Source organism: Trichosurus vulpecula, chromosome 9 (assembly GCF_011100635.1).
Source record: "Trichosurus vulpecula isolate mTriVul1 chromosome 9, mTriVul1.pri, whole genome shotgun sequence".
NCBI classification, from domain to species: Eukaryota; Metazoa; Chordata; class Mammalia; order Diprotodontia; family Phalangeridae; genus Trichosurus; species Trichosurus vulpecula.
Window position 1 is genome coordinate 193,929,681 of NC_050581.1, and position 15,345 is coordinate 193,945,025.

General features: G+C 41.8%; 1 protein-coding gene across 1 annotated transcript in view; it reads left to right on the forward strand.

Moving 5' to 3' along the window:
* ERC2 (ELKS/RAB6-interacting/CAST family member 2) overlaps positions 1 to 13,447 on the forward strand; it is a 254,252-nt gene extending 240,805 nt beyond the window's left edge. The window contains exons 12-13 of the mRNA XM_036739687.1: positions 12,370 to 12,505; positions 13,385 to 13,447. Of these exons, the coding sequence (XP_036595582.1) occupies positions 12,370 to 12,505; positions 13,385 to 13,447 (199 nt within the window). The remainder of the gene's footprint in view (positions 1 to 12,369; positions 12,506 to 13,384) is intronic.
* Positions 13,448 to 15,345: the final 1,898 nt, after the last annotated feature.

Below are 15,345 nucleotides of genomic sequence, written 5' to 3' on the forward strand. Positions count from 1 at the left end.
AATGATGTATTCGGGAATAGGCACAATAACCACACTATATTCTTTCTTGGGCAACTGTCCAATTTTCATCATTAATTTAACTTGCCTGGCTGATATTTCAGTCCCTCCTAGTCCTGTAATGGTAATAGGAGTTCCATGGCTGAACTTGTCTGGATTTCCATAAATAAGGGTGGCCTCGGCCCCAGTATCTATTAATGCCTCAGTTACCGTACTTGACCCATTTTTCCAATATATGGTCAAGTTAATGTGAGGTCTGCAATCCAGCCTGTGTATTTCCTTAATTTGGACTGGGGCTCGGCCTGTTCCCTAGTATTCCTTTTCATGTGATTCACTTGGGTTTGAAGGTTCAACATCTGTAGTATTTGCAGGAGCAGTTCTTATTTCCCTATCTCTCCTGTTATCAAGGCCTTTATCTCTATACATTCTATATAATTCATTGGTTGGAATTCCATCTATCATTTCAAAACCTACCCCTGCTCTCAATAAAGCAGTAAACATTTCTTTCCTTGTTACTCTCCTTTGGCGCCAAGTTTGCTGGTTATTTACCCTTCTCTCTCGAGGAGATCTATCCCTTCCCCAGTCACCTAAGTCATGTAACTGTAAAATCTTATTTATCACTGTTGTAAGATGGCTCCCTACTTCTCCAAGTAATAAATTCAAAATTAGTTGTTTATAAGCAGGGGGAGCTGTCCTAATTATTAAATTCCTATGAGGCAGTCCCATTGGATCATTGTAATATTTGTCTGCGGTTCCTATCATAATGGCAGTCTTCATCACCTCCTCCTTTAGTCTCATGATACAATCTCTAAGTGAATACCAGGGTCTGTGCTCAGTGGGCCACATAGAATCAGTAGCATATCTCTTATTGCATCCCACAGCAGCTAATGCCAACAGAGAAGTCCTGCTATCACCATCTCCTTGCTGATGATGTTCCCTAAAAGCTTGTTGAACTAGAGGATCATGGCTGATACCTATGAATCTCATGCAGTCTATCCTATCTACTGATATTCCACTGGCCCCTTGATCACTGAGTCTTACCATCCAAGATATCAATGGTTCTCCTATTCTTTGGCTGAATCTACTCAAAATATCTGTGACCTCTTGCGGTGAGAAATCTTCCTGAATTTCCCTTGTAACTGAATCTTCACCTCGGGTTTCTGTCTTCCTCCTTTGTATGGGTCGAGCCCTTGTCTGATCATTTAACCATCTCCTATTCTCTGTGTGAGGGACATCCTGAACCCCAGTAGTGTTTTGTGCCTCGGCCCCTAACGTTGTCTCATTTTCCCCCCACTCACTTCCTCTGCCACCATGGCTAGGACGAAGCAGGCAGTCAGGCTCTTTCTGGGCTGGGTTGAAATGCACTCTGGGCTTTTTTGGTCTCCTGTTGCTCTTAGCCACATTAATAGAAAAGTTCTCATTTGAGTCAGTTTGGTCTCCTGCTATCTGAGATTCCCCTTCTTGCTGTGGGGTAGGAGTGCCCCCATGTCTTTCACTTAATCTCAATCTTTCGTATACTAACCGGTAGGCTGATAACACTATCCAGCTTTGCCTAGATAGTGATGCCCCTGACTGAATCCCAACTTCTTGTAAACACTTTTCCAAATCCCTAGGATCTCCTCTCCGTAGCCTTGGTTCCCAGTTTTCACAGGGTCCAGCTTTTTTAGCCAATTCTTTTGCTAGGGAGGAATAAAATGGATCCTCCCATCCTGGGATATTCATCTCTTCCTCTGAAATTGTTCTGCTTCTAAATAGAGATCTTATACCTAGCGATCCCATCCTGGTCGCCAAATGTATTAGGAGGGCAGAGTTTATAATCTCAAAGAGGATCATAAACATGTCTGAAAGGTTCGGAACCGCCGGATATAAGAAACTCTCAAAGTAGAAGGTAGAAGAATCAAAACATATATTTAGGCTCCACAGTAACCAACCCATGAACCAGCAACCCCATTTTGATATATTGATCAAAAGCTTCCAGGCCCAATAAGTACACCTTGAAAGAGTAACCAGGAGGCTACAGAGAAGCATGATTGTGTAAAGCAAAATCATGCTTCCCCCTCTATGGTAAAAAGATTACCCACTGGCCTGAAGTCTTTGTTCAGCTTCCTCCCGTAGGTCAGCTCTGCTACTGGCAGCTCCTGCTTCAGCTGTGGCTGTGGCTGTAGCAGCCTCTGGCTCCAACGGGAGCTGCTTTTAACCATCCAGCTTCTGCGGGGGTGTAAGGTACGCCGGGGAAAGCACAGGTTCTTTCAATCCGCTTAAGCAAGGTGAAGGGGTTGACCGGGAAAGCACAGGTTCTTTCCATCAGCTTAAGCAAGGGAAGCAAGGTGAAGGGGCCGACAAGCTTACTCCAGTCCAACATACAAACAGCATTCAGTTCAGGGGAAAAAGCCAAACTAGTCAAGGGCACTTGTTGACTAAGTGCTAAGGAGCCCATTTTTGGTTGCCAATACAACTTCTCAAGAAGGTGGTTTGGGAAAATTGGACCCTTCCTGGGCCGTGTTCTTTGCTGAGCAGGGAAACTCAGAGCACTGGGTTGAGTCAGTGTGTCTGGGTTCTCTTCCCAGGCTCTGCTAGTGTGACCATAGGCAAATCATTTTGAGGACTGTGAGTCTCACTTTCCTCAACTGCAAAATGAAGGGGCGAAGTAAGTGATCAGTAAGGTTCTTTCCAGGTCTGAATCTGTGCTTCTACGGGAAGCCAAGCTCAAGTCCATTGGGAGTGAGGGACGGAGCCTAGATTCACGCCCAGGCTTCTAGCCTCCAATTCTGCTGCTTTTGGTTGCAGAGTCTCTGGCACTCAGTTTCTTCTTTTGCAAAATCAGTAAGTTGGATGAGACGAGCTCTAAGGCCTCTTCCCTGTCTAGGCCTATGCTTCCATCATTCACTTGTTTTTCAATTTTCCACCTTTTTAGTATTGTGGATAAGAATTTGGAAAAACAGCTTCTTAGAATAATGTCTTAAATGTGTAAAATAAGATGCATAGGATTACAAAGGAAATAAATTCTATTGAAATAGTTATCAGCATGTTAAAAAAAAAAAGATAAAAACCAAGTTCCTGGAGCCCAGGTTGAAAGCCCCAATATGGGGCCCGCCCTGTGTATCCCTTCATGAATGTCCTTTCATCCTCCCTCTCTTACGAGTCTCTTCTTTACTTTCTGGAACCTTCGTAAGGCTCTGGCAGTAGTTTCTTAAGGGGAGAAATGTGTTAATTTTACTTAGAGGTTGCTGCAGCATGAGAATATGAACTCAAATGCAAGAAGAAGAGGCAAATGGAAAAAATTGTGGATGTGCCAGGAGGGCTGCTAAGGCCTTTCCCATCAGCAGAAGAAAAAGGAAATGGTGGTGAGGTAACACATTAAGAATTTGCAGGTTTTCAGCTTTGGAGCCTGGTTGTCTTTTGTCGCCATTTGTAGTGAAGGGATGTGGGAAGGAGGAGGACAATTACCTCGATAATCAGGAAGTTATCTGTACACCCACATCCCAAGTGACTGAAGGCAATAGAGAAGAGAGCCTGCTATGTAGCAGTAGTGCATTCTTTGTATGGCTCAGGGAGGGAAAAGATCACCAGGGTTTTTTTTTTTTAAATCCTTATCAGCACAGAGCCTTCCAGAGACCTCCAATATGGTGGTGATGACATCTGCTTGCATTTGCACCAGACACGCATGAAAAGACAGTCACAATTACCAGCTGCTCTGCTGGGTGTCCAGTCCTTGTTAATCATGGGAATTATATGTGTGAATCCCAGGGAAGACTGCTGGTGGGCCAAAATACCCCCCTGAAACTGTCTGAATGGATAGGTTGCAGAATGGGAATATTCCCATAGCATTGCATACGGCAACCTAGGCAGTTGATTATGGAATGCTGATGACATTTGAAAATTACAGAAACCTGGGAGGAAATTGCTAAGATAGTGGGTGATGGTCTTCATAACTCGGAGATTTGGGAAGACCGGAACATTGAGTTGATTCTGATGTGATAAAACTTAATAGGTATTAATGTAAAGACATATACTTAAGTTCAAAAAACTGTCTTCACCCAAACAGGATGGTGGGAGATAGGATTAGAAAGCAATTTGTTTGAAAACAGATCTGGAGATTTACATGGACTGGAAGCTCATTAGGAATTAATGGTATGATACAGCATTCAACACTTTACAGCAACAGGATTAGGATACAAAAAAATATCTTGACAGGTTAGCATATTGTGAGGAATTTGGTCAGATGAAATTCAGGTAGGCTCACTGTAAAGTCATATATGGGTTCAGAAAGACAAGATTGAATAGGCATGGTTAGATTTCTGTTTAGCTGGAAATAGTCTAGCAGTTTCAGTGGATTGTAATCTCAACATGAAACAGCATCGACACTGAGAACCAGAAAAGATCATGGGATCTTGTAGTTTTTGAGGGAGACGTTGTGTTGAGGAATAAGGAAATGATTGTCCTGTTGCCCTCTGTCCTGGTCAGATCTCATATGAAGCATGGTGTTCAGCTTTAGGAGCCAGAGTTTAGGGGCAAAAAAAGAAAAAAAAAACATTGAGAAGCTGGAGGATATCCAGAAGATTGCCACCGGAGTAGAAGTGGATCATGAGTCCATGCCATAAGAGGACTTGGGAAGCAACTGAGGATGTTTATCCTGAAGAAAAGGCCCAGAGAGGCTAAGACTGGCTGCCTTTAAGTATTTGAAGGCCTTTCTTGTGACAGAGGGATTAGTCTTATCTTCTTAGATTCTCATCCATTTTCTCCCAAGTGCCTTGAAAAATAGGCAAGTGCCCATCTGGAGACCAACACAAAACTCTAGGATTAGCATGATAAAATAGAGCAACACTCACTGGGTGTGGGTTCAATAATAGCCACTGATAACTAGTATCTTTGTGACCTTGGGTGAGTCACTTAAAATCCCTGGGCCTTAATTTCCTTATCTGAAAAATGAGAGGGTTGGAGTATATGACCACTGAAGTCCCTTCATTCTCTGGCTCTAGGACAATATGAATGGAACTGAAAATTCTGATGGTAGGATACAAGCCTCATACTAACATTGTTAGCCAGTTTCTTTTTTTTTTTTTAGTTAACCTAAGGTTTTATTGTTGTATGATAAATATGCCTGGTCGTTCATAGTGTTACAGAAAATGTTTCTGGAATTTGATGTTTACAAAAGAAAAAAGCTTATCCCCCATCTCTTCTTCTCTCACTCTCTTCCTTTCCCCCCTCTCCCATGGCCCAGTTCATTTCTCATTTATGGTTGAAAAGCAGGGTGATAGAGTGCAGAGTCTTAGGTGTAGGAGTTTAGATTTGGATTGTAGACCTTGTTCTCTTCCTATGCCCTTGGGTAAGTCCATTGGGTTTTTTGCTCTAGAAACTTTCCTCATCTGGAATAATCCTGCCATTCTTTATATTTCACCAATTTCCCTCTCTTCCACCACTTTCATTTGTTATTTGCTGTTCTCTTTCATAGGACTGAGTTTTAGAAGGAGATTGAGTAATGTTAAAACTCTAAATAATATACATTTATTGTTGATGTATGTTTTCATGGGGTACGTACTTGGAAAAAGTTTCGTTGATGCGTCAATTATTCCTGGGAGCTCCGCCATCATGATATACGTAAGTTGCTATGGTTAAAGTGGTTTTAAAAGAACCTCAGGAACTTTGGCATGATGAGGAAGATGTGAGCTTCAAGGCAAAGGAGTACAGTGCCCTCGCCCCCCCCAACCCCCACAGCAGAATATGAACTTGATGTGAAAAAAAAGGAAAGGATTTGAGAGTGTGTTGAAGGAAATCAGAAGGAGGTGAAGAATTGTTTTGCGATGTTCTAGATGGATGATCTAGAAAAGTTTCATTGTAATATGGAAATACCAATTTAGTGATCATCACTTTTACTTAATTATTTTTGCCCTGTGTGGGTGGAGAGAGTTCTTGCCCAGATGAAATCACAGCTCCTTGACATATTGACGCATGTCGTGGGCTGCGGTCTGCAATGTTGGACAGAATGTCCTCACCGGTGAGATCATGGGTCCATTGGAGTGTGGAAACATTCATGTATGCCCTGACTTTCATGGCAGTTTTCAGTTTCATGCCAGATTACCTGGACCCAGTTGATACTCTTACCAGATCATGTCTTTAAGGTGTTTTGCTAAATCAATGTGAATTACTATTATTATTATTATTATCAATGGGGTTAATACAGGAGAATCAAGTCTACTTGGCATTCAAAGCCTTGGGTGGCTCTCATACCCTACTTGCTCTTTTTCCCCAGGTGGCATAGCCAAGCTGGAAAAGATATAGGGTCTATGATTCCTTCCCATGCTCAGGGTAGAACCATTCCCACAAAGCAGGCTGAGGAAATTCTTAGAAGGCAACGTCTTCTTTAACTGTCTTTTCCAGGTCAAGGCCATTGCCCTTCTCGTCATTGTGGAAAAGTATGAAGCCCTCAGGTTCTCCCAAAGGTTCCTGGATACTTGATGCATTTTTTCCTAAGGGGGATTACTGTGTTCTAGTGAAGTTCTTTACGTTTCTCTGCTGCCAGGGAAGATGAGCTATAGGCAGGTGGCAATTTCAGACAGGTTGACTTTATTTAGGTTAGTGTTTGCAGAGATAGAGCTGGCCATCACTGGTATCAAACATGGAGCCATTACATTGACACTTATATACCTGTTTAGCAGGCTCCATTTTTTAAATGATAGTTTAATATTTTATGATGCATACAAGGTAATGTTTTGTGTTGAGAAGGAGCTGATTTCCTCCAAAAAATGGTCTTTGTAAGAATTAGAAGTGGCCAATTTATCTCCGCGTGGCCAGTGTTTATGGAGTTCCACCCATGTATGCAGCAGTCTGCCAGACAGTTCTTGAGTTGACCAAAATGGAGGAAACACTTGGAGTAGCTTCTAAAAGGAAAGAGACAAGTCTGCAAATAACTCAGCCTCCATAGAGTCAGTAGGGTTATGGTAAAGAGGAGAGGGACTGCTTGGTCGGGGAAAGGATCTATTGCCTGCTTGGATTCATGAAGACCTACATAAGGGTGAGATGATGATGATGATGATGATGATTGATGGATTTATAGTTAGAGGGCTGGTTCGAACCTCAGATCTACTCCTTACAACCTACATTACCTTATTATTTCCATTTTACAGAGGAGAAAATTGAACCTTAGAAAAGTTAAGTGACTTGCCCAGGGTCACAACCTCTTCAGACCTGTTTCCTCTATAAAACGAGGGAGGTGAAGTGGAGGATCTCTAAGTTTCCCTCCAGTGAGTATTGGATAAGATCACTAAGGGATGGTTAGCCTGGAGAAAAGAGGAGATTTGGTGAGAGAAAGACGAGAGCTGTCTGCAGGGTCTTGAAAGGCCGTAGGCTTCGGTTGTTTTGTCCCCAGTGAAAGAGGTAGATGTAATGGCTGGAAAACACTAAGAGAAAATTTAAGCTTCGCATCTTCACAAATTTGCTAAAAATTCAAGCTGTCCAAAAGTGGAACAGTCTATCTTGGGGCTGGTATGTTCTCTTTGCTTGAAAGTCCTTTAGGAAAGACTGGACAATAACTTATGGCTGATGTTATAGCGGAGATTCCATGTCCATATTGCTTGGACTAGATTAGATGGCTGCTGAGCTTTCTTCCAAATGGGAAATTCTATGCATGGGTTCTCAGGATCATGAACGTAATAATCCTTCCTGTGGGTGAAGAAGACTGCTTTAGTGTTCCTCAACAGAGATGCAGATCCTTGCAAGAACATGGAGTAATTCTGTGTTTCTATAACAGCTCTATCTATCTGTATTTATTTGCTACATGAAGATCTGTTGGAGGAACTAGAGATAGTTACACTGTAGATGAGAAGACCTAGGCAGGACCTGAGATTGGATGGAATGCCATGTGGAAGAATTGGATGTGTCCTGTTTTCCCCAAATTGCAGAATCAGGAGCATTGTTAGAATTTAAAAAGAGGGAAGTTTAGGTTTAATACCAGGAAAAACTTCCTTATTGTCATTCTCAACTATTCCAAACTTGAGACTCAAACTGGATGAGGTCAAGCTAAGTCTGGATGTCAACTTCTCAAGTATGTCATAGGGAGAAATGGTTGCTAAAGTCTCTTCCAGCTATGAAATTGTGTTTCCTTATAACATATTCTTAAACACACATTTTTTATGTCTGCCTTGTTTATAACATGAGTGTATTTGTAGACTCAGGGGAAAGGACCAGAATGGAAGAAAATATTGAAGATGTAAGAAGGTTAAACATAGAAGCATTAAGATCATGGAGGGTGGGGATGCAATTAAGATTATTGAAGAAGAGGATGCATTTAGCTAGAAGACTTTCTTTCTGAGGTTCAAGGAAAAGAGGAGAGGTGAGGACTTGTGGGTAGGGAGTGGAGATGCCCTACATCTTCTCAATAAAGTAGTAGGCAAGGCTATCTCCTGACAGTGAGGGGGGAAGGGGTGGAGTTGGAGTCTTGAGAAGAAAAGAAGAATTTGATAAGCCATGGTGTAAACATGTTAATGATCCAATAAGAGAAAAGGGGCAGCCATGAGCTAGTTGGTCAAGGAAGTAGTTATAGGGATCCCATCAACACGGTTTTGTGATTCTCTCTGGTAACATTCAGCAACCTCAGAATAGGCATGACTTTCGTCACCTTTACTACTTAAAATCCCCTGATTTCTTCAAAGCTTGTCTTGATCCACCCAATTCTGCAAATATGATCTCAGTCAGGGACACTGCTAACTTTTATGCTCAATCTGCTTGTGGAAAGAGCTTCATAGTCACAGGGTGAGAGAGCTTTCTAAGGGGTGCTGTGGTCTTCACCTGCAGGGACCGGTTTGCCAACCACATCACCCCCAGTCAATGATTGATAGTGTAGCCGGTGGCTTGGATAAGGTAGCACCATAGATAAAACCTATAAATTAGTCCCAGCAGTAATCTTCCAAGATTTGATGTCCATCAGGGGAAGGACTTAGCAGAAGGCAGGACAATGCTATTATCAGAAGAGACCTGTAACTCTACTGTATCACAGGTATAAGCTACCCTTCCATCTATATGCACTGACCCTACGTATTCCCTGTATGTGCTCTGCTCTATGCAGATGCCCTGGCTGTGAGCACACCCCACATGTGATCCCTTTAAGGCCACTCTTCCCACTGAGGGCGTGTTTATTTATTGAAGAATAAGCTCAGTGTTTATGGGGGAGAATGTTCTGTTGTTACTTTTATTGCTACACTATTTCAATGCCTTTTCTGGGAACTAGCTATAATCTCTGGTTGACTAGTAAAAGTAAACACATCAGTAGGGGCTTGTGAGCTGCGGTTTGGAGAGGATTCTGACCCACAACATACCTGGAACCTAGGGTAGCATTTTTCTCAAGCCTAGGGAAGAGTTGTCACCAATTTGCTTAGCAGATTCCGTGCTTTTTCTAGTAGAATGTATGCACACTGGGGGTAAGGACTGGTTTATTTTTGTATTTCCAGGACCTAATATGGTATCTTGCATATAGTAGATATTTGATAAATGTTTGCCGAATTGCAGGGAATGGAGGAAGGGTGTGGGAGGGGCGGGGAAGGAAAGAGACAGAGAGTGCTGAGAGAGAGAGCAGGTCCTAGAACGATGAGGGAAGGTGGCAAAACATCCATAAGGTAAGTCAGGGACAGAAAGAAGGATTGCCATTTACAGAAAGGTTAGTGAGCCGCTGCACAGCAGGGTTTTGGAAATGGCAGGAACATCTTGGCCCTATCCCTAGGCCTTTTGACATTGGGCCTAAGGGCATTTTAGCAAGTTACCTTTCAATGCCAATAAACACATGAAGAATTATGGGAAACTTTCCCAATTTAATTTGAATTGGCAGCATTTGCTATAGAAAATAATCCCTCTGCCTGCCCAAGGACTGTAGCTGTAGATTGTTTTCACTGGTCAGTAAGAAAGCTCACTAATTGAAGGTTAATTTCTTCTTGGTTACTGAATTTTGGAAGTTGATATGTCCTTGGTTTGTGAGGCTGCCTTTTGGAGACAGAGGGCTGTGTTCAAGGGAGACCCCAGTGCACCCCTGGCTTCTTTTACCCCACGAACTCAATAATGGTGCCTGGTACCTTTTGGCTTTGGTTTTTATTGAGGTATTTCTTTGAAGAAAAAGTCCACCTTAAGGAAAGATGCACTCACCTCCTAGGGAGTAGTTCAGCCTTGAGAGTCCCCTCCCCAGCCATACTCCAGTTATCACCTCTGGTAGCTGAGATAGGAGGAGTAGGAATTTGGGAAGAGGGCCTCAGTGCTTCTTTTCCTTTGGAGACATCATCCTAAAAGAATGTCTGGTTGACCCTACATACCATACCTTGTACTTTTATAGAGTCATAATTAAGAGGAGCCTTGGGTCCAACAGATTGATTTATGAGCTCTGGGTTTCTTTGAGCAGTTGTGGTCAGATGCAGGGGCCAATGACGTTGCACAGTTGGTTTATTTTTTGTTTTTGAAAGTCTTTGAGCTCTTAGAAGGAAAATGATTATTTTAATTCCTTTCGCAAAATTATTAATTTGCTGTAGGGTAGTTCCAGTTACTGGTTATCTATTACTGCCTATGGTTTTGTATTTGTGAGCTCCAGTAAGTCCCAGACTCCATTGGTGTAGGTGCTCCCTTTTTTGGGACCAAGGGCACAATGGTCATGCCTTTAGTCCTGTGCAATGTTGTTCTTCTCCTTTGTCTCCCTAGCAGAAACTGCTTTCGGCATGCTAGAGGCCTTCCCAATAAGCATTTTATTAAGTACCTGCTATGTGCCAGGGTCTGTGCTAAGTACTAATCTTACAAAGAATGACAAAACTAGGCACAATTAAGCAAGCAATCAAACAGCAACAAACTAGTCCCTGCTTCCTCTAATTAAATAGCATGATATAGAAGAAAGAAGACTGAATTTTGGAGTCACAAGACCCAGGTTCAAGTCTCACCCTTTTTTCTAATCACAGTTTTTTTTTTTGTCTTTTTTTTTTTTTTCAGTCACACAGTTACAGTCTGTGTGACTTTGGGAAAATCACTTAACTTTTCGAAGTCTCAGTCTCCCTATCTGTAAAATGAGGATGTTGGGTTGTATGGCTTCTCCAGTCTCTTCCAGCTTCAGATCTATGATCCTTTGATGGATTAAATCAAGATATGTTGTATATGAGAAGCAGAGTGGTGTGCTAGGTGGAGCCCTGACCTAAATTTCAGGCAAATCTTTGTTTTTGAAGATGATTTCCTTTAGAACCTCCTCCGTTCACACCCTGAAAAATTTTCATTAAATTTACTTATTTGATCTCTTTTAAAAACATTGTCTTCGAACAACAATGTTGTTTAAACAATTGCTGTCATTGCAGGAATAAAAACATTTCATATTGCCCATGGAGGTACTGGTGTCCCATTCTGCATAAACCTTGTGACTTGGATTTTCACTATCCTCCAATCTTCTCATTAACTAGTCTGTCTTAAAATCCTGATCTTGGTATTTTGACATGTGTTCCGAGCTTCCTTGTGGTTCATGATGCTTTTTCCTTGTCTCAATTGATTAATTAGGAGGCCATGTGCTTCAGAGGGTAAAGAGCTGGACTAGGAGTCTGGAATTCAGTTCAATTTAACAAATAGTTTTAAAGTATTTACTCTGTGCACAAAGTACTAGGCTCGAAGATGGGGATACATACGTTAAAACGAGATTTCCTTACCCCAATAAAATTACATCATATTAAGGGGAGATAATATATACCCAAGCAAATGAATAAAAAGTAATACAAAATAATTTCAAGAAGGAGAAAACCTTAGGGTGGATGAGGAAGGTGGGGAAGGGAACGAGCATTTATTAAGCACCTAATGTGTTCCAGCCACTGTACTAAGTACTTTAAAAACTTCATTTGATCCTTACACTAACCCTGGGAGGAATGTGCTGTTATTATCCACAGTGTACAGATGAGGAAATTAAGGGATACAGGGGCTAAATGTCTTGCTAAAGGTAATGCCAAGATTTGAACCTGGATCTTCCTGACTCAAAGTCCAGTGCTCTATCCACTGAGCAATATAGCTGCTTATGTATATACTCCATTGGAGCCAGTCATCCCACCTCTCTGGTTCTTAAGCATCCCTTTAAGACTTCTCTATTAAGCTGCAGATATTGTTGGATGGACATCCAAAAACAATGAAATATGGACCCTTGATGTGTTTGTGTAAAGGTTAATGTGTGGCCTATTTAGCCCAAAGAGTAGTATTTATCCAAAGGTACTAATTGAACCATTCTTTTAAAAGAAAGTTCATAACGTGTACTTTTTATTCTATCTCATCTATTTCTGCTATATAGATATCAAAGTAATACCAAGAGCAGTCTCATTTCTGTGATATTCACACTTTACTGTGCCCCTGGAATTCACAAGTGTTCATGTATGCTTTTCTTAGACATATGAAGGACCAAAGTAAGAAAGTGGCCAACCTTAAGCACAACCAACAGCTGGAAAAAAAGAAGAATGCCCAGTTATTGGAAGAAGTACGAAGGAGAGAGGATAACATGACAGACAACTCCCAGCACTTACAGGTAAGCTCCTTCATCAAGTCTCAAAATTCACCAGAGGCACTTTTGCTCTCGGATGTCGCCCATTACTTCATCAAAGATACCGCGGAAACTGTGTGTCATGGAATCTCATTCTCTTGAAACCAGCATATATGAAATGCGACCCCATTAAGGGTCATTTTCAAAATGGTGCTGAGAAAAACCAAAACAAAAGCACAAAAACCCAACCCCATCATGACCCCATCATCTGGGTTTTTGTCTTTTTGTCTTCTCAAGGTGAGTACTATTACCTCTGCTTGCCGATTCAGTGTCACATCTACCTTAATCAGATGTAATGGAAAATGGAAATATGTGTTTTCAATTTCCCTAAAGCCCTTCATTTTCAAATATGGCTCTCCTGTTTAGTTCCATTATGTATCTTTTCTCAGTAGGGATGTCTACAAAGATTGATGAAGCTGGTTTTGTATTGGCGTTGGGATTGATGTGAATTATGCTTTATTTCTGGGTAATAGAAATCCGTCTTAGGGAGAAGCATGTCTCCTTGTAAATCAGAGTCCTTGAGCACATAGAATGTCCACTTTGGCACATTTGGGGACAAATGCACCTATGACCCTGTGCCCAATAAAATAGTGTAGCTAGAAGACGAGCCAGCTCAGTTGAATGGAACAAGCATTTATTATCTGCCTTTTGTGTGCCAGACATTGTGTTAAGAGAGAAAATATTCCACATAAGGGCTTGTTCCAATGTATGCTTGAATAGAGATGGCTGTGCTTGACTTTGGTTCTAGTTCATATTAAATTCGACATTAAAATTGGTCACATTTAAACAGCATTTCAATGTTCAGGAAGGAATTTCCATAATTTTGCCAATCATCCATTGAGGTTTGCCTGTTGTCTTCCCCAGGAGCCTGTGAGCTCTTTGATGGGGAACCACGTATCTCCCTTTCTCTGCATCCCTGGTACTTAGCCTGGTGCCTGACTATAAGGGTTTAATAATCAGTCAGTTAATAAACATTTATTAAGTACCTACTATGTGCCAGGCTCTGTGCTAAGCACTAGGAATACAAAGAAGTAGTCACTGCCTTTAAGAAGTTTACAGGCTAATAGGAGAGATAACCCATAATGATTGAGAGAAGATAAACTGGAGCTGATCACTAGAATTAAATGCCTTTTGCCAATTTGATTGACATTGGAGAGAAGAACCATAGCATGGCGGATAGAGAATGGCCTTGGAGACAGAAAGACCTTGATTCCAGTCCCTTTTCTAGCACATGCTGGTTTTGTGATCTGGGCAGAGTCTTCACAGCTCTTAGGGAGTGGCCAGACAACTCTCCAAGTCTATCAGTTGCAACAAGAAGGTGCGGAGCTGAAGTGGCAGAGGGACTCTGCTCACTCAGGAGCTCCCTGGACCAATGACTTCAAAGGCCTGGTCTTTGTCCCTGTTACTATCACTGAAAAGGGAGTGATTCATTTAGAGTGACTCAGCCAATCCGTGTCAGAGGCAGAATTGGAACCTAGGGCTTCCTCATCCCAAGTCCATTGTTCTTTCCCTTACAACATCTGGCTCTGTGCTTTGTTCAGTGCCTCTCATCTTTAGTTAATAAAGACTGAACAGATCAGAAAACTGTTGGAAAACCTAAATTCTTAGCTGTTGTTTACACATATTTTTTAAAACATTCTACATAAGAAGTCTGTTCTAAAGGAAGAAATATAGCAAAAGCCTGCGCAGTGTGCCACAGTCCTGGCTGTGTGACATTGGGCAGGCTACCTAACCTCTCTGATTCTCAAGCCTCTCATCTGTCAAGTGGGCATAACAATTCTTACACTACTTAGTCCAGTTCATGGGATTGCTGATTGAAGGGCCCACCATAGGGAAGATATTCTGTGACACTTTCCACACAAGTGAAATAATTAAACACACCTGCTGTCTCAATAGCCATCGGCCACAGGCAAATCTGCCCTTACAGGATTTGCACTTTTAAATATGAGGACTGTGTTGGCTGCTTTAATTATGGTAATTTTTTTATGTTAAAAAAGAAATGATCAGAATTACTTTTCAAAAGTGTGAAGACAGTTTGGGATGGTGTGATGAATTGTGGATATGAATGCAAAGGGCTTACTATTTGTTCTCACCTTGGCTAAGTCATGGACCTCTCTGGGCCTCAATTTCCTCATTTGTGAAATGAAAAGGATGGACTAGGTTTCCTTCAAGGTTCTTTGCATCTCTAAGTCCCCACTCCCACATGAATATGCATTTCAAAAGCTTTCAAAGTTGTGATTTCATCAGTGCTGGGAGCTCTCAATGAGACACTTCCCTAACTTTTCTGTAACTTCCAGCTTTTGAGAGTTTCCTCGGATGGTGGGAGGGTAACTTGCCAAAGATGCCCTAGCTAGTGTGGAGCAGAGGTGAGCCTTGAACCCGCATCAGCCTACCTTTGAGGTCATCTCAGGATTCATTACATCATGCAGCCCCTTCCTGATTTTATTTGTGTGTGTGTGTGTGTGTGTGTATGTAAATGGGTGGGTGTGAGTATATGTGTGTGAGAGTGTGTAAGTGGTTGAGTGTATGTGTGTGAGAGAGTGCATGTGAATGTATATATGTGAGAGGGAGAGTGTGTGTGTGTCAGTATATGCGTGCATGTCAGCGTGTGTATGTGACAGTGTGTATGTGAGTGTGTATATGTATATGTGAATGTGTATGTGGAGAGAGAGTATGTGAGTGTTTGTGTGTATGCAGGGCAAGAGTATTTATATATTTCAAGAGTATAAACCACCTCTAACAGTATGATGATGATAGTGAGATGCATGCAGAGAGAAGGCCACTGGACAAGCTCTCACTTCCTGGCTCATGGAATTCTTTCCTTG